Source organism: Loa loa, assembly GCF_000183805.2.
Source record: "Loa loa unplaced genomic scaffold supercont3.390, whole genome shotgun sequence".
In the NCBI taxonomy this organism is placed as follows: domain Eukaryota; kingdom Metazoa; phylum Nematoda; class Chromadorea; order Rhabditida; family Onchocercidae; genus Loa; species Loa loa.
Genome location: NW_018108570.1, coordinates 33,679 through 53,736, shown reverse-complemented (window position 1 = coordinate 53,736; position 20,058 = coordinate 33,679). Strand labels below are relative to the sequence as shown.

Below are 20,058 nucleotides of genomic sequence, written 5' to 3'. Positions count from 1 at the left end.
CACTCCCTTCCATAAAGCCCACTGCGACTCAGCAATACACAGAATCAATTTGATGGCAATTTCTTAACCTTATCTAATGATTTGTCACTTCTTATCAGCTTCCAATTTACTGCCTATTTGCTCAATAAAACCAGCAATACGATAAATTCTATACGTCTAATTCAAAAACTGCAGTTCATTTACACTGGATGACATTATGCTAATAAATACAGTGCCTATCCAAACCATTTTGTTATGCACATCTGAATCACCAAACTCTTGAGCATGTTATACAATATATGGGAAATGATTCTCAGGAGAACCAAAACCCATTTGCAATATTTATCGCTATCATTTTAAAAAACCTTTTATAAATAATACCTTGAAAATATTTCGGTGTCACATTATTTTTATTTCTATGCAGTAAAGAGGCAAAAACCTATGTACTAATCTTGATATTTCGTAAACATACACTAGTAGTAAGCAGGAATTTGCATAATGATACTGCTAAGAAGTGGCCGATTTCCTCGCACATTAAAATGTCATACTTTTATAGAAATCAAACAGAATGCGGAAAACTAAGTTCTATCTTTTCAAGGTATTGTTTCCTTGAAATTGAAGTAAGTAATCATTTATACTAAAAATTTACAAACGAAATTTCAGATCTTTGCAACATTGGCGATGGTACACTCATTTGGAAAATACGCAAAACTAATGCAGCAACTACCAGCTGTTGAAAATATTGCTGCAGTGCCTAACGTTTTGCATCAGTAGAATAAAATTCACGAGTTTTTTAACAGCACTTAAAACAATGTGAGCAACTGATGGGTTTATGTCCAACAGACAACTATAAAAATCAATATCAGATGCTGGAGAAGTGAGCTGGAAATTAATTTCTATAAAAGTGGATTAAACTGTCAGTCTGTCTTCCTCTTAATTTCACATCAATAATATCTTTCTATGAGCGAAATTCCAAGAAAGTGTGCTCTGAGCACTAATTAATGCATGATCAGTAATGAACTACTTTAGCTTATTTTTATTTGAGTCAAGTAGAAGCTGACGTATTTCCCTGTTTGTAAAGATTTTTTTTTCCCAAAAAATGTGTCATAATCGTATAGTCTAAAAATTGCAATTAACATATTTGATCTTCGAAGTGTGACAAGAAGCCAGACGCAATCAGTCTTATCATTTTACTGTGTGGTTATCATGGAGTACTCCTATAAAGCACTGGTTAATGATAATTTTGATGCGAATGAAAAGCTTGAAAGGTGTTTATTGCAAGAATCATAGGAATATATGGGTATACGAGCAATTAAATAGATATAAAAATGTCTGCCGGTTCTGAAAACAAGTATTTCATCACTGGTCAGCGGTAAGAGTTGGCTTAAGAGAACAGTGCGGAGATGTGAAAGATTAATTCAAAAGAACTTCATTGTCTTTCTATCCACTTCGCTTCCTAAAAAACAGAAAAAAAAATGTTAGTTCCAACGCTCAACAAGATAATTTTCTCATATGTTTGCTTTCAAGGTACTGATGAGGGCAGAAGCCAGTTGCTCTTGAAATATGAGCAAGCATAATACACCAGTTTTCAAACTATCTTTTGCAGTTATTTTGGTTTAGTATAAACTATACAAGGGTGCTACTTTAGAACAATATGAAGTTAAGTGAAAGAAATTCGGTTCGAATACGTCAAAGAGAACAAATATCATGGCTATGGTTATAAAAAAGTGTTAATTTTCAAAATCTCTTCTGCTTCACCAATATTTCCATCGTAGGCCGCATGGAACGATATATAATTAGAATAAAAAAAATGAAAAATGCTTTTTATTCCAGATATTTAGCTGTATAGCGGTATGAAGACGAGGAGATGAAAATTAGCGAACCGTTTTCCATTAACATCGTGATATTTGGATCAAACATAATTCCTGCTACTCTGAATGTTTCTATTTGGAGAGTCGTGGGTTATTTCTATTTTTATAGGCTTTTATGTCGGCTTACTTTAATGGCAACAGAAAATGAAATTCATATTTGCTCACATTCAAATTTCAACGAAATTTTTGCGGAAAAAATGAACGTGTATTAGCTTGAATCACAATAACAGAGAATTAACATGAATCAGGGTGGTGGAACTGTAAATATTTTATGAGATACATAATAGATTTAATAAAGATTTAGTTCACTGCTTTCTGATTCCCGAATTAATGGAGTTAAAATATTCCCGCAATGGTAACACCTATCACAGGAATTACAGAGAATGAGGTTACTATTATTATATTACATCGGATGTCAAGAAACACTAAAAAACCTCAACAGAACACCACATGATAGAATGAGCTAAATATATAAAAAACAAAAGCAAAGGAAGACTGTCGCACCTAAATTATAATTATTCGTTTTCCATTAGGAAGTGACACAGTTGCGTTAGCATTCCTCAATATTTCATCTTTCACTATAATGAATGAAAAAGCTATGACAGAGATGGATGGAATTCGCAACTGGTGGGATGATGCAGACCATATCCAGTTCGTTCATCTAATAGGGTAAATGAGACTCCTCGGAAGTATCCAGTTCTTTAATGTAATAGTTGCACGTCGGATGGGTCCTTCCGGAATAGGTGAACGATGTTCGCACTGAATTCTCAGTGGAGATAGCTCTTTGAAATCAATACGAACGAATGACCTACTTGAGTCTAAAAACGCATGAACAGAACCCCTTGACAGTCAAAGTACATTGTACCCATCAAAGAAACCAACCCAACAATCGTAATTATTATCGAAAAGAGGACAAAATGGGGGATGGAAGCAACGTCCGACAGCGTCCCACAAACATGCACAATTACTGACAAAGAAATAAACATACCATGCCCACATCTACTAATGCTAACAAGACAATGAACAAAATCCTACTCTGAAAACAATCAGAGACCACACGATGGAACTCTAGAGCTTCACCACAGTTTAAGTCAATGAAATCGCAACAGCCAGCAATAAAAATAATGTAACAATCGACTGCAATATCTACCCACAGACCCCAATTCCGGGGTGAATTATCTGTTCCCCAACGATTACTCCTCAGACGGGGAATCTATCACCATACACATATCGTATGCGTTGGATCTAATGTCATCATGTGGAGTAATACGTTGCAGTGGAGGAAGCATCAAAAGATAATCCAGCTGATTAAAGTAGATGGTTCACTAATATTCTCTTTCCATTGGGAAGCTAGACGATGAGAGAAATTCACTACAACACTGCTAAGAAAACTTCACACAAGAAATGTTCCAAATGTGTACTGGTGACCCTCCACTCTTCATCTACACACTTCAGGTGTTCTGTCTCGTTACAACGTTCACTTTGAAATGAATAGCTTGAGATCAATCCAACGAAAAGAACAGTATTAGCAGAATATTTTGTAAAAGCGAAAATTGAAGCATTATTTGTTCCATTCATTCTCCCTCACAATAAGCTCAGAGAGTTTGCATAGGTATGCTTTCATGTATATTTTAACAACTGGATTGAAGGATCTAAAAGTAAACAGCCAGAACATTACATCGTGTTTCTGGCATATAGACAAGGTTTTGAAACCAGTACCAATCTAAAAAGTCGAATCCGAGGAAACGTGGTAACATTTCGTATGAATAAGCTGAAATGTCCGAGAACATGGTGAGCTAGATCTTTATTCATTTACTTCCTTTTAGCTATGAGGTCAACAAGAATACTGTACATGAAACAAAACCTAAGAGAAATCATTTGTTTGCCTGAATAAATAAAAAAAAAAGAAATCCAGCGGAAAAGTTATTCGAAGAAATCTAAATCATCTCAAATGTGATCTTCCAGCCCTGTTTTTGACTGTTGTAATGATGCAATTTTGGAGGATTAACTGACAAAAATCTGAATACCTAAAAGTAATCTTCAAAGGTAGAAGCATTCATTAACGAATGAACACAAACATAATGACTGGAGAACATGACACGCATAAAAAGTATGTCAAGGCAGACAAAAGATACTTTAACAAACGAAACTTACTATTCCGGATGAATAAATGGTACCCATTCCTGACACAAAATTAGCGGGTAGCAAAATGTTTGCAAAAATAGTATCGAGAGAGTAGAAGCAAAATTTTGAATCTAAAAAATCCCACTAGCTGAAGAGCTTTTGGGGTAAAGTTCAACAAGAGTAAATTATACAAACGAAATTCACTGGAGCGACGCTAAGCACGAAGGGGTTCACAAGTAATTTCTCAATATTTTCACAGAGCGTTGGAATCTCTTGGCAGATACTGTAAAGAATCGTAAACGTGTGACTTCCCTTAATTTTACACTGCAAACGGTAAAATTTGAGTCTCGAAATTACTGCTTTCTGTTACCCACCCGCAATCACAGCAAAAATAATGATGAAAAACAAGTGATAACACGTCGTAAGCAGAAATATATCAATTTACTCGCGTAACTAATAACGCATATTCCGTCCCTTCCTCTCGAAATCATGAATTTAGACTGATAAAAATCACTTATATGACATTCAATGATACTAAAAAATATCGCACAGAAATCCAGCCTAAAGATCCGAAAAAGGACACATAACTATGCATTTATAGATATTTTGCCCCTAAATGAAATCAATCAATATTTTAAACGATAATCAAGAAAGATATAATCAAGAAAAAAAAAGAAAGATATAAAGACCTAAAAATGCATTCTTTCCTTGGAATCAGTATGAAAATCATGAGAAAAAGACTTTTAAAGACCTAAAAATGCATTCTTTCCTTGGAATCAGTATGAAAATCATAAGAAAAAGACTTTTTGTCAGGAAATCGTTAAATAAATCAATTCCATAACATTTCTTTATGAATCTTTTGATCAAAACAAGAAATAGGTGAGTAAAATGAAATGATACTGATTATCTTCGTTACAAAGAAACCAAACTTCGAAATCAATGCATTGAAATCACATGAGATAAAATGGCCACCAATTTATATTAGATCATAATAAGCATGAAAACAGGATAAAAAAGTGGAGGAAAGTTTGCGTGAAATACCCTTCTTCCAAGTGAGAAATAAAAAAATTATTTAAAGGAGAAAAACAATAACAATAAACATCCACAGTGAACCAAGAGAGTCACAAATAACAAAGGAGTAAATAATGTGAACTTTTTCGATAAAAAGAATTTCAGGAATGAGCAAACAAATAATATAATATATTCTCCAAGAAACTATGAATGACTATCTGCCTACGAAAGCTATTTCCCGAAACTAAATAACTTAATCAGTTTGGTTCAGTAAGTTTGGTAAACATAATCTTCTCTTCTAAATGATTTCAATAATTTCCGCCGTCAATCTTTCTCTGAATTAGCATATTCATTAATGATCTCAAACTCTGAACAACTGAAGAATATTACAACCCATTATTATTGCATAGTTGAGAAAATCGAATAATACAAAGAAATCCTATTTAAGCGCCGCCCATTTCATGAAACTTGGTACTGTCCTGCACGGTATATTTTCGCATACAGCTTTGATATTCAGTGCACGATCTTCAGTTAATAAAACAACACTTCGATAAAGTTTTGCTGGCTGTTCCACATCCACCATACGCACCAATGCTGACTGTGCTGTTGCTAAGGTGTTTGCAGGTTTAGGTCGAGTTTTCGCAAAGTTTACACAACTTGACAGAATAAAATCGTCATTCACCGCCTGGAATTTTATCTTGTTTCCATCTTGATAATCCTAATAACTTATGTGAAATTTAAAACTGAAAGCTTCCTGCACTAATATTTGAATAATCCAAGCATAAAAATGGCATGAGCAACAGGCATACTCAAAACGAGAAACTTCTGAAAAAAAAAACTTTATAAAATTGATTGTGAAAATTCATTTCACAAAAAGCTTCTTTTATTCAAACTTATCCAATTCTTAACGCCTGATTTTGTCATCTTCAATGTTATATTTTTCTGTATTCATGCGAGATTTCTTTTCCAAAAAACATTCAGCCTTCTTTTACTGTTTTTAAATATTTTTAAAACAGAAAGCAGAAAAACAATATAAGTCCAAACCTTCAATTCTCCTGAAGCGCAAGTTTCCTCCGTAGCAAACATGAGCGAAGTTAGTAGATTTCCTTTGCTGGTTATTGTATAGACTTGAGGTACTTGTTTACCAATTAAATCTTTCAGATAGGCGACTGCATCTTTCGCTCGTTCACCAACCCAATGATCTTGAAAATCTTCTTGCCCTCCAACAGTAGGTTTAGACGAAGGCGCAAGGCGTGAGAGGCTTTCTAATTCTGAGAAAACTGAAAATTCTCAACTTTTACTTTTTATGCATAAAAATAAAAAAAATGAACTTGGAATTGACAAATGCAAGATTTTTAAAAAATACCAGTTGTTGGCACCAGTACGGTGAATCGGTGACTTTCAACAATTTTTTTAATAGATGTCAAGTGATCGATAAATGTATTTGTATCGGGTACCAAATACTTCGGGCGTACTTCAATTATCATTCGATTTCCCATCGTTTCACGTTCCAGAAGTTTCTTCAAATTAGTAACTGAATGTTGAGTTTAGAAATAACTTATGATCACATCCCTTTCAAAATTAGTTTTATCGTTCACTACTTACGTGATCATATATTTCCGTTTCTTTCGAAACAAACCCTAGATTGGATGGTTAAAAGCGAATGGAAAATACAAAGGTTTTCAGCATAAAATGGAAAGTTAGTAGAACATTGGGGAAAAAGAAATTCTTGAAAAAAAAATACCTGTTTTACTTGATTTTCGCGAACAGTTTGTCTATAATGTTTGTACTCGTCGGAGAAATGACTCTACAAAGTAATACGTGTAGTATAAAAAAATATGGAGGAAAAATTTCGTAGTTATAAATAATACACGTGATTAAAGAAGGATAGAAAACGAGTGATTAAGAAAGAACTTTTTCATATTATGAAGATAAAAAATATAACTAAGTTTGCAAACTTACTAAATCTTGTTCCAGTGCTTCATGCTCAAGCTCTGAGTTATCAAACTGCTGGTCAAAATCAGTACCACATTCTCTCGTTCTTATACTTTGAACGGTAACTGGTGATGCACAACGGGTTGCAGCAAAACAACGCAAATGTTCATCGAATCCAAAGCATGGCAATCCTGAGCCATCCAAATATTCTGCTGTTGATAAAAGGGATGATAAACGAGCATGGAGGGCCAGAAGAGGTGACTGAAATTACAAATTTGTTATTGGATGAGAAAACTTCTAAGTAATATAGGGTGATGTGACTGATTTGATTGAGAAATTTCCAGTAAAATTAAGAAGCCAAAAATTCCAACAGCTAATGCTTTTAAGATGGATGAAGAACAAGTGTGGTGAAAATGGACATCTAAATTTATTTTTCACTTATCAACCATCAACGCTTTCAGTGGCTACGTCATGATTCATCCGAAAAATACTTGATAAGACAAACTTATTAACATATTTTTTAAACTGCTCTTACATTATTGCAAAGGTCGACATTTGCTAAAGATGACATTCGTAACGATTTTGGCAACACAGTAAACACATCAATAAAGGATGCCAAAAAAACTGCCTCCGGAAGCACAATTTCTACATATTCTTCCGATTTTTCTAAATGATTTAAATTCATGCGAAAGGATGTTTCACACATTTTTTTTCATGTTAAAACTAAAAACATGAAAGCAACAACAAATCATCAGGTTTTATCACACGCTCGGTCTCATCCAAAAAGTAACTGACCATCAGATTGTGCAACAGTCCTCGACAAAATTCCCTTAGATTCAGCATTCACTAAAGTATTTGCAACACCAGCAAATAATTTCCAAGTATCAACTTGTATAAGTGAAGTTTCGATGGATTCCAACGATGGCATACTTCTGTACAGACGATTTACGGAAGGCGTCGATAACCATTCAGAAATAACGAAAACAGCCGGCAGTACTCGACGCGTCTTAAGTATTATAACAACTTTAGAATATGCGTTGTATGCAATTAGAAGACAATTACTGTAATTAAATCTATTTTATAGAACAAAAAAAACCTTTGACGGCAGGCTAACAAAACCGTTCAGAACCTCTGACAAATTTGGTAGCTGGTCGTATACTGGCCTTAAAATTACCCCAAACAAACTTAGGACCATTTGTACGGCTTGTTGCTGTTGTAAGGAACAAGTGCCTGGTTCATTATCTGAAATAAACAATAAAGCGCCATGAACTGGTGCAAACTTAAGTTTTCATAATTTCAGTAAGTAATATACGACACTTCATAATTTGAGTACAATATACGATGCTTTATCAGATGAAGAACATGAAAACTGATTAAATGATACACCAAGACTTTTCCTGTTACTGTTGGCATGATTTCATAATAATCTAGCTTCGAAACAGCAGAAAAGATCTTTTTATGATATGTCTAGAGCTACACATAACACTATTACAACCTTCACGAGATGTTATAACCTCCATGCTACCAAAATCATACATAATAAGAACAAAATTTACTCATCTGCCAAAAATAAGCCTTATGGAAATTCTATGATTTTGCTTTAGGAAGCTTACTTTTCAGAGTTAAGCTATGAACAGCGTAGAGAAAAAGAGTGCATAGTTGTATGAGGTGTAAAGAAGAAAGTGGACACTCGTCACGTGATATCAGCTGTGACAGTTGAAATAATGCCCGTTCGCTGATACTGTCATATTCCTCCATTCCAATTTTAGTAATAAGAAGTCCGGCTGTGTGAAGCAAATATGGCACTGCACGGCGGAATAACTAAAAATTAATCATTTTTCTTTAGGCTATATATCCCAGTAGTTTTGACTGTTCGAATGGGTTTTTTTGCTAGTTTTTCTCTGTATTTCTTGCATATCGCATATTTATGAAACTATAAATTTACCGAGATCTATATCATTAGCAAAAAAATACTGATATAAATCCGAAATGGTTAAATTTAAACCTCAACAGTGGAAACCGATCTCAAAGCATGGATAGCTCGATTATCCGCAATATTTGCATAATCCCCAGAAGAAAGCTTTCCATCTTGTGCAATCCAGATTTCCTGTGGCCTATCAGCACGAGCGGCAGCTGCTTCCGCTTCCCGTGTTGCGCTATCACCAATGCGTGCATTGAACTCGATTTCAAATTCACTTACCTAAAAGAATGTGCAAAAGTACATAAGTAAATCTTGATCAGGTCAACCCTGATTTCTTTAACACCATGAAAGCGATGAACAGAAACTCTTTTGCTGGACAAGGACGTAAGTTAATCGCGTTGGAACGAGATAAAACAAACCTTTGTTCCAACAATACTAAATTAATTTTGTCCTGCAAAGATAAGTGAACATTATCCTTCCTTAGTCCAATAGTTTCAATCATGTCCATCATGATATCAGTAAACTGAGCCAAAATTTATATAAACTGTAATCAATAGAACTGCCGACAAAATCCGTATGGACAAAACTTTCATTCAAATCATTTCGGGTAAGAGAAATAAATCAACCGGATGAATCTTATCCCCTTACACATCCCTAATAAATGGCTTACCTCTGAATCATTATCTGATCACTGCAGTAAACTATTTCTTCAAAAAACTTCATCTCTCAATTAGTCCGGAACAAAGCGGAAGTGTTATGATCACCAAAATTTGTTTAAAAAAAGTAAAAGAAAAGGACACTGCAGAGTTTACAGAGTTTTGTACAAGATATTTTACTAGTTCATCTATCTCAAACATACTTTCTTTTGAACATGATTGAAAGCGGTGAAAAGTGGCTGTCGCGCAGTTTCAAATGGATAGCGCGCTGCCAGAGCTCGAACATAATAGAATATTACATCGATCCATTTTGACTTGAAAAGAGAATCTATTCATACTTTTTTGAAATTTCCTTGAATCATATGATAGAACAGTAATGCACTGGCAAATGTCAAAAAAAATTAGAGGTAAGTTATGCAACAGCAAGTTATGAGAACCTGTGCAAATTACAAAATGAGTTTTTAACAATGATAAAAAACCATCAAAAAAATCACTGATAGTAATCCCAGTAGGAAAACTTCTTAAATGGTAATTCGGTACACCAACAGATTAATCAATTAGTTACAAAGCCAGCATAAAATTCCTGACAGCTATTTAAGAATTTAAATACAATTATTAGATTTGTGGATTAATAGACCTCGTAGACAGCAAGTAGAGCCAACTGATTATAAGAACGCCCATTCCCTGCAGCCAACTGTGCTGCTTTCTGATACCATCTAAAAATCCAACAGATCAATTTTTCGAAAAGACATCAATAATGCAGCTAATAATAGCAGACAGAACGTTGAAGCAAAAATATCAGAAAATTTATTTGAGCAAATTAAACTATAATTAGTTTTTAACCCATAATTACTAAACTTTTGTAGAGAATAGACACTGAGGACTGTAGCATACATTTTGGTTATGTTTTACAATACAGACCTTGAATAAAAAAACGAAAGACAGAAACTTACAATCTTGCACATGAATAATCTTTAACACCTGAAACCATGATGCCGTAACGGTGCAAATCACCAATTGAAACTGCTAGTCTTTGGATAGATAACAGTGCCACCTGAGAATGCAGACCATTTTTCTTCAACTGCATAGAATTTCGAAAGAGAAAATGCATCACTTAGGGCAGCAAAACTGTATGGATCCGGCACATCCTCACTACTGGTTTGAACGAATGACATTTTCGTTGAGACTAATGAAAAAGACCTTACCAATGGACGTACTTCGCACTATTTATTTATAGTCTTTGATTTTTTGCTCTTTCTCAATGATCAGCTATTCGTCTTAATCACGGATAATCAGTAGCTATTAAATACTTATAACTAATAAATAATATTTAATAAACTCAATGCTTAGATGATATGGTACTAACTACAAGTTTCTGTTTGTTATCTTGAAAAAAGCCACGAAACACATTGATTCAGAGACTAACAATAAAAACGGAAACAAAAAAAAAAATTAACGAACCATTAGGTTAAACTGAAAAAACATTAACCTTAATGATATGATCCGTTGCTTCATGAGCTCCAGAACTAGTCAGTATACATCCAACGAAATCATCAGATGGTAGAGCTGACGGCCAGTACAAATAATCGTCAATAATAAAACCAAATGTTACTTCATACTTATTTAACAGCACTGCATAAAAAGCTAGACCCTGTCAAAAATAACTCTTTCAAAAACATCCATCTTGTTTCAAATAGAAACTGGAATCGGTGAATTTTTACAGACCTACAATTTTCTTCATTTTGTGTACATCCTAAACTACTGCCATGTTTCTGCGTTGATCTTCTGTTTGTTTTATCTGCTTAACAATTTTGGAAGATGGAAAATAAAAAACCTCCAGGTCGAGAAATATGCGCTCAAATCGAGAAATATGATGGATCGACCTATATTCAACCTTACCAATCTTTATCTTCAGAATGTTGTCGATGCTTGCAGTTTTCACTTCATGAATGGCTTAAGTGGTTCCCCATGCTTCAATTTCAAATAAAACCTCTGATTCCAGATCACATGACAGCTGCAGATGGTGAGCAAGACAGTTGCACACCAGAGCATTAACATACATACTCCGCCAATAGTTAGTAGGCAAATACTGCTTATCTTATATTTATTCATAAAAACTTCGCTGCAGAAAAAAAGTCTATTTTTCAGAAATAAATTGAAAAATTTGAAACCTGTTGGATAAGTTTCGATAAACCTGTGCGAAAAATGTGAGAGGAATTTTCCGTCGAATTACTTGCAGCGCGCAGAGCTTCTATGGACGTATAAAAGCACTGTTTCCATAAATGTTGCTCCAGATTCATTGTGTAAGTATAATTGATATTTCTTGTCACAATTGATAAATAAAGTTTCGATAATAAGTTACTAGAATAATTTAGTTATGATTATTTAGATGTGATTACAGCAGAAATAGTCTCATTTAAAATCCTTACCCTTCTAAAGAAGGAATTCTTTGGATCTCGGTAAACTTGACCATTTGTAAATTCTACTTCTCACTACCTATTTACTTTATAATGCTCACTGTATTAATATCAACCAAATGACAACCGTAAATTTTAAGAAAAAAAAAAAAAAAAACAAACAAGATCTCTTTAACATTTGTTATCAGATAGCACTACAAATTTGATACTTGTTCTGATACTGACAGATTCCGATCCATTACTTTATATCTTTTACACTGCATCTATATCATAATAGTAAAAACTCTTTTTTCGCCAATGCAGGAAGTCAAGAAAAATTTAACCTGGCCACCAAGATTTCATCACCAGCACTTGAATCCGCAGATTCTGTTATTCGATTAATCAAGTGATTGATTGTGTCATTCAAAGCTTGAATTTGCGGGCCTTCTTTGCGTGAAATTTCCAAATGTATTGGCCATTCCGTAGGTGGTAGCTCTCTTCGAAATCTATTACTTTTTGTCTTTCTAAACGATGATTCTGAAATATAACGGTTTTTAGTGCTTCTAAAGTATTATGCACTTAGGCTTTAAAGGTCAATTAAAAGATGAAAATTCACCCAACTGGGCCGCTAACAAAACATATTAGGAATTTGTAGTTTTTTGGAAATGTGATTTTCTTCCAACAAATAATACATAACTCACCAGTTGAAACTTCGGCCCGGAAAACTACTGATCCATTAGACGGTGATGATACATCAGAGTGTTTCTGTTCCTCTCGAGGATTTCTCAGTGCAACAGTTTTCAGTCCACTAATACTCTTGATTGTTGTGGTCGAGGTTGTTTTCAGGAAATTAGATGCTGAGGCACTACAAAGAATCATTAGGAGCTAAATACTGAAATTATAAATCAGAATGAATCATCAGTTATTCAACAAGCTATCAGTTGAAATTATCAACAACGGCATCTTTACATAAAATTATTAGCATACCTCAAATCGTCATCTCTGTTACCACTGCGCGTATTATTCTGAGTATACTGTGAAACCGCAGAAATACAGCCACTCACAGCTACTTCCGTTTCGTCTGGATTGTGCTGTTTCCTGAAGCAATGCAAGATAGAACTCTAGCATTCAGGTATTCTATTATGAAGCTATCAAATTTTTACATAAACAAGATTATCATAATTAAAAAGTTGAAGAAGCTAAAGACTATGTCACAAATGAATAAGTGAATAAACATTACTGGACTGAAAATACTTTAATCCTTTCTTTTCACCTTACCAATCATTACAAACTGACCTCATTCTCCATCGATTTCCGCGTTTATTTCGTCCTCTACTGTCATGCCCACCTCGATATGTGTAATTTGTACTCGGATCACCAAATTTGCGAACTAAAATAAAAACAAAAATAAACTCACTGACAATCTACTGAAATTTTCTACTAAGTTTTGCGGATATTGAAAAATTTTGTGTAAATACAAATAGGGATGTATTTTCACACGGATTGAAAAAAAAAAAAAAACCTTCGTTAATAAATGGAACTTCCACATCTAGATAATGCCTCTCTCCTTTCTTTTCGTTGATCTGACTGGAAAAAACTGATGTCATCTCTCGATGGTCAGTAGTTGGTGTTATTTCACCACTACCACCTTCCATGTCACTTTGTTCTTCGATACTTTCGGCAATACTTGATGTTTGACTTGTAAAACTATCTTAAAAAATAATTTGCGTTTTAAAAAGCTGCCTTGATAAAAAGCAAAGAAAAGGAGTCGATGAATGGCTTTTACACGTGTAAATAAGCCTCCTGAAGATGAGTGTAAAATTCTAAAAGAAAAGGGGAATCACCATTTCTTTGTCTTCGTGGATTATTAGTAAAACGACGCCCACGTCCGAATGACGGTTCCTTAGCATTTCTAGAGTGTAAGTGACCAGAAACATTGCTATCACTGACACCTCCTGAACGATTTCGGAACTTAGAAAAAGAAGTGAGATCACGCCCAGATCTTTTATTCTGCGAACTGGAAGGGTTTGTTTGCAGTGGTTGTTCTTCAACCACATGTTTTTGTTTCTCCCTTTCCTTCTGAAAAATACAATAACATTTCAATTTCAAATCGTTGTCTAATTCCCATTTTTTGAATTATTTATAATGAATAACGTGTCAGCAAAAATTTTAACCGTTTGGAAAAGTTACTTTAATAAACATCATCGATAAAGAAACTTATTTTAAAAAAAAAAATTACCTTACGCCGTTCTTCAGCTTCCACTTCCGAACTCCAGTCAAATGAAGTCAAGTCAATCGAATCAAGACTGGCACATAAATCCTGAAAGAAAATCAACTAAATTATGCTAATTTTGCTTTTGCAAAATGAATTTAAAACTACTCTTATATTTCTAATGGGAAAAAAGCAATTTATTTCATTTTATTTCTAAGAAGAAGCCCGAAATAATAAAATATCAAAAGGAAAACTGTTATAAAAATATACATGGAAATGATATGAACAGAGAGAAGACGCTAAACTAAACGGAACTTCACCTATATGGAAAGTGGATTATTTTCTAGATAACTCATATTTTCCAACGGCACAGTAACCAATGATGAAGTTCCAGCTCCACATTTAGCTTTGTTTTAGAAAATAAAGACAAAAAAAAAGAACAAGAAAAAACAAAAAAAAAAAGACTTTTTGAATCGACCCTGAAAATGACTTTTAGTAGGGTAAAGAATAAAGGTAAACATGAGAATGAAGGTTATTCATTCTTTTGCCGTACTAAAGAGTTCCAAATAGAAGTATAACCAACATCAAATAACAAAAATTTAATCTTCTTGAACTTCAACAAATTTAACACTTTGAAATGAGTGGAAAACTGTCAGAAAACCTGGAAAGATATATGCTTTGATGCTGCTCCAGACTTCTTCGTCAAACTTTCCTTCCTTTCAGCATCCTGAAGAAATCGGAAGCTTAATCAAATGAATAGTATGATATTATGCTCAGGCTACTTCTTGTATGCCACGTGCAAATAATTTGATATATTCAGTGGTTCAATCACGTGCAATTTGATTCTTTTGTTCATTTTCCTTGCACAAGTGAAAGATTAAGAGAAGTTTCTATTTGTCGAGCTAATCTATCCACCCATCTATCTCTACCTATCTATATGTATATAATTACAGGCAACAACAAAAAGTTTAGTTTTTCAGACTATCTCCAATTCTTTCAAATTCAGCTGACTTAAAGGATTAGATAGAAATAAGTTTCAGTGTATGTTTTTTCAATGCTTTATACAGATTTAGCACATGCTATGTAACATGAAGCAAAAATGTGCAAAAGGAAACTAGCATTTCCGAAGACACGAAATAAGTACTCTACATAAAATTTATTTAACCGATTTAACAGTCACATGAAACAAACCTGATCATTATCCTGTGACATATTACTAACTCGGCCAACGCGACCAGCTTTGCTGTTTCGATGACGGGGACGAACGAAATCTTCCGACTGATTGCTTCTAAAAGACCAATTTCGCTGACGATTGAGTGGACTGCGACGTTCAAAGCTTGTTCGGCTTAGATCATTGCCATCAGCGCACATTAATCTCTAAATGAGTGAAATTTAAGAATAAAGAACAGGAATAAACGAAGACAACAGAAAATAAGGTAATTCCTCAAATATCTTTATTTTAGATTCCAAACTGAAGAATACGCTGGTGACTCCAGAAAATACATATTACACAATGTCGCAAACTCTTTCCTTCGAATATTTTATCACCGTGCACTGGTCAAAAAGCTATAAAATACATCGCTGATCGTCACGATAAAATCGAATGCCAGGCCAGGCTCATTCAAATGAATCTTCATCATATTTCCGTAGTATATATTTCCAAGTGATAATAGTCTCTATATTTTGCAGCAATTTCCTTTTTCCTATCATTATGTAGTCCTTCATACAAATTTGCCATTTGCTGATACGAAATGTAAGCGCTTTTTCCAAATTAGGTCGACACGTATGTATAAACTCAAACTATTATGTGTCACTCTTTATCAAAATGTGATTATCCTGTTTTCTAATGTTTTGATTTTCTGAGTGTCACATGGCACTTATTTCGTTCTGTACGTACAATTATTTTATTGATTAAAGATTTGAGTTTCTAATATTATTTCTAAGTATACTGAACTTCCACAACTTGGCCTTTTCTATACGGCACGAGGAACTGCATGCAATAAAAAAGAAACAGGAAAAGAAAAACAAAGTTTCCAGAATGTTCTAGACTTACTTCATTAAAACCATGACGGAATGGCAAAGTACGATTTTTGTTTAGGTTACGCCTCCCATCTCCACTACAGTAACCACTGCCTCGTTGCGAATGATACTGCTGTTGATGACAACGATTTGTTGCTGGTGATAAATAGCGTTCCTCCCGACAGATGCTGCTATTATTCTGGAAAAGTCAAACAAATTCCGCACAATGAACTTGATTTCAAGTAACATTTCTCGTGAAATGTCAGTTAAAATTTTCCATACTCTCTAAATATGATGAGGAAAAAATGTATAAGGATATAGCATGAGAACAGCCGGAAAAAAGCAAATGACAAATTTATTTTCAACAATGCATGAAACATCGCTCTATTCTAGCTTTTTTTTTTCCATAATTTTTCTAAAATATTGGAGCGCAGGTGTAAACTTGCATACCCAAAAACAAATTTTTAAAGGAAAAAAGTAACAAAATAGTGAAGAAAAATGAACGAATGTCCCAATTTTACCAAAAGCTGAAGAAGTGCATGACCATTAAGAAGTGTGTTTTAAACATAATGTTTTTTCAACATCTGTAAAATGAAATTCATTAAAAATTAAAGCAATATAAATACAAAAACTATTGTCCAAAGCGATAAGATGATTTTAAGGAGCTAGGAAATGCAAGGAATTCAATCTCGAATTCAAAGGTCGAGGGACTAAGACCAATTTAAAAATTAAAAAAATACTAACACCTGAAGAAGTTGAATTTAAACCGAACGTTTCCTTTTGATTCCTTGAAAATATTTTGGTTTCAAATCGTAAACTGGCAGGACCGTTATAATGATGCACATCATTATATGTAGAGCAGCTTTCGCAAAGTGATTGAGAACTCTAAAATATATCACATATATCAGTAAATAAAACTGCTTTTTGCAAAATAACACAAAAAACTGTTACCATATATTTATCAGCACACAAATAACAGAAGAAATGTGAGTTACTAAGATCGTCCCAGACAACTCTAGAAATTGATCAATGCTGTCACAGTAGTTCAAATGAACTAAAAACTAGAATTCTCAAAACTGATTTTTGAAATAGTTAAATTCAGAAATTAAAGTCTAACTTAAGCTCCATTTTAATACATGATAAGGAAAGAAAAAGTACTAATGCGAATTTAAATACTCATGTAGATGAAAGTAAAAATAGGAAGAAAAAACATACATAACAGTTATAAGAACTAGAATACATTCGTCTGCCAGGTCTTCTTTTTGGTGAGCCGAAACTGTCTGCAAGATCATCGGACGATATGTTAATGCTGTTGCTGTTTTTTCGCAGTGATTCGCTGGAATTCATTTCCACTTCGTACGTACCACCATTTGATGAACAGTTGCTGCTGTGTTGCCGATTACCAACACAAGAATCCAAATTAGCGTAGTCTAAAAAAGTTCGAAACTGCCACCGACTACTGATATCGTAAAAATAAAACAAAGTGAATTCAATAAGTACTCCCCTAAGTATAATTTTCAAATTGCAGTAGAAAGCATCGATACTTTTTTAAGCACAGTCTTCAACATAGCTACTTCAGTTGTGTTTAAAGGTTGCACATACACGACAAATGTATTGGTGCTTTTTTTTTCTTTCGCGTAGAAACAGTATTGTCAAAAGTTATTGGGAGAAACGGTGTTGCGATAAAAAACATAAATACATCTATTTTGCACTCACAATTGGGGGTTCAATAAAGAACAGCATAAAAAAACTTTTTCTCCTTCAATGTTTGATAAATTCCAATATTCTTTTTTGTCTATCAGCAATGTTTACATCTTAACTCAAAAATAAGGAGAAGAAAGGAAGTAAACTGATGGACTGAAGTAAATTAAAGTGAAGCGAAAGGCAAAAAAAGTAAAAACACAGCAAAAGATAGAAAAAAAGAAATGAAAGACACAGCAGAAAGTAGAAGAAAAATGAAAAACATTAACAGCAACAAACAGCACAAATGAGATCTAACATGACTATGAACAGAAATAACCTGAATTACGGCTAAATTCACATAAAATTTGAAAATTCAATGATTACCATTGCTCGTAAGAATATAGTGGCGTTCATCGTCATCATGCTCTTTCCATAACGTATCGCTAATAAATTCTCGACCATGTGTTTGATTTCTCCAATTTCCCTTCTTTTTATCATTTTCCTTGCCATTTTTGGAACCTAGAAATATTTTTTGTCACTTGTCTTTGAGTAGTAAAGTAATTTATTAAAGTTCGGACGAAGCTTCTTAGTTTCCGTGCAATTGTGCCCAATTCCAGAGCAGTCCTCTGGTTTTACCCTCTCTTGCATATAATAGTGATGAGCAGGCACAGCCCTTCACTTAAGATGAACTTTTCCTCAATTAAAATCTCGTGACGGAATTTATTTAATTGTGCACTCTAATTTAGAATTCAACTTGACGTCACCAAACAAGTAAAAAAAGAGTACAGTTAAGAAAAAGAGTCATTTATACTATCATTTAGTGATATAAAAGTTAGAGAAAGTACATCCAGAAAGTATATCCATATTCGAGCAATTTAAGCTACTCCGAATATGAAATAAACAAAAATACAGCGAACGAATTGCTCAAATTGATTCCATTTATCAAAATTATTTCTTTTCCCATTTCTTTTAATGCTATTTGAAATCATTTAACATTAGTAAAAATGGGAAATTTATTAGCAAATTTTTGTTGAAACTTATCTCATTATCAGCTGGCTGCTATTACACTAATTTGAACAGAATGAGATATTCTACTCACTTCAGATCCCATCAGGATTTTTCATATTAAAGGTTAAAACTTCAAATTTGCAAAAATCTACCTTTCACAATATTCACTGAGTTCACTTGCTGTTTGATATTTGCATTCTGTTCTTTAGCATCTATGTTCTTCCCAACTGCAGCGGTTCTTAGCATTCTGGGACAGTACAGCTGCATGGTAGGGCGAGCCTTACGTGCGCTACCATTCCGCGTTATATTTGACGAACCCTCCGACATTTGCCCATTAAGCAAGTAGCAATAAAAATTTTATTCCCTTAAAAACCAAAGGCATAAGACATTTTCATTCAACATGAAAACTAAACCTCAAATTTGCAAATATAAATCTTTGAAGATTTTGAAAATCCAGAAATTTCCAGGGTTGCAGCTCAGACTGCCAGTAAAAGTGTTGAAAACTGCCCTCCCTACGATATTATTACCGCAGCATACTTTTTGACTTGGTGGCTCTAATTAATTTCTTACTATAATAGCTATTACGAATACTACGATTAATTTTTGAATATGCAACTATCAAACTCGATAACACAGCTGCGACTTTTGACGATTATGTCACACTGAAAAGTAAAGATTCACATGAAAAAAGATGAACGATGTGTAAGTAAATCAAATCGTAACATAAAACAATATATAAATACAAGAAAACTAGAAATGTCTGCCAATTTCTATTGGCATAGAGACTACAATCTTTATATGAAGATATTCGAACCAACCCCTGCTAAACAACTAGCTGATAACTCCGCACTAAATAAGAAGGTACTTGAATCAACTTTCGCTGAATACCAATCCTACTATTTCTCGGTGCACTCTATATATTATGGATGATTTATAACAGACCCATCTCAGAGGTAAAAAAGTATTAGCCAACTTATGGCTTTCATGTGAGAGATCACAAGCTTCACATGACAAGTAAAAAAGTATTAGTCAACTTATGGCTTTCATGTGGAGAGATCACAAGCTTCACATGACAAGTAAAAAAGTATTAGCCAACTTATGGCTTTCATGTGGAGAGATCACAAGCACCACATGACAACCAAACTCCTGAAGACCAAACGAAGCGTAGCCAAATTCTAGCAGCTTAGGTTAGCTTTCTTATTACCGGAAATACGTCCACACCTCCCCAGTCCATACCTCCCAA

The 20,058-nt window shown here is 33.9% G+C and overlaps 1 protein-coding gene across 1 annotated transcript; it reads right to left on the bottom strand.

Moving 5' to 3' along the window:
* Positions 1–5,424: 5,424 nt before the first annotated feature.
* LOAG_00974 (hypothetical protein) lies at positions 5,425–19,185 on the bottom strand (the record flags this gene model as incomplete). The annotated part of the gene is made up of 29 exons (XM_020445614.1): positions 18,968–19,185; positions 18,192–18,326; positions 17,340–17,554; positions 16,869–17,009; positions 16,159–16,323; positions 15,297–15,482; positions 14,767–14,832; positions 14,133–14,213; positions 13,738–13,972; positions 13,416–13,604; positions 13,190–13,283; positions 12,881–12,991; positions 12,595–12,758; positions 12,238–12,430; positions 11,669–11,858; positions 10,987–11,148; positions 10,451–10,551; positions 10,135–10,213; positions 9,701–9,811; positions 8,926–9,120; positions 8,534–8,741; positions 8,017–8,162; positions 7,716–7,926; positions 7,456–7,586; positions 6,948–7,181; positions 6,730–6,792; positions 6,352–6,505; positions 6,030–6,265; positions 5,425–5,670 (listed from the first exon to the last, which is right to left on the bottom strand). The coding sequence occupies exons 1-29, from the start codon at positions 19,140–19,142 to the stop codon at positions 5,425–5,427; spliced, it is 4,617 nt and encodes a 1,538-aa protein (XP_020303950.1). The 5' UTR covers positions 19,143–19,185.
* Between the last annotated feature and the right edge of the window lie 873 nt (positions 19,186–20,058).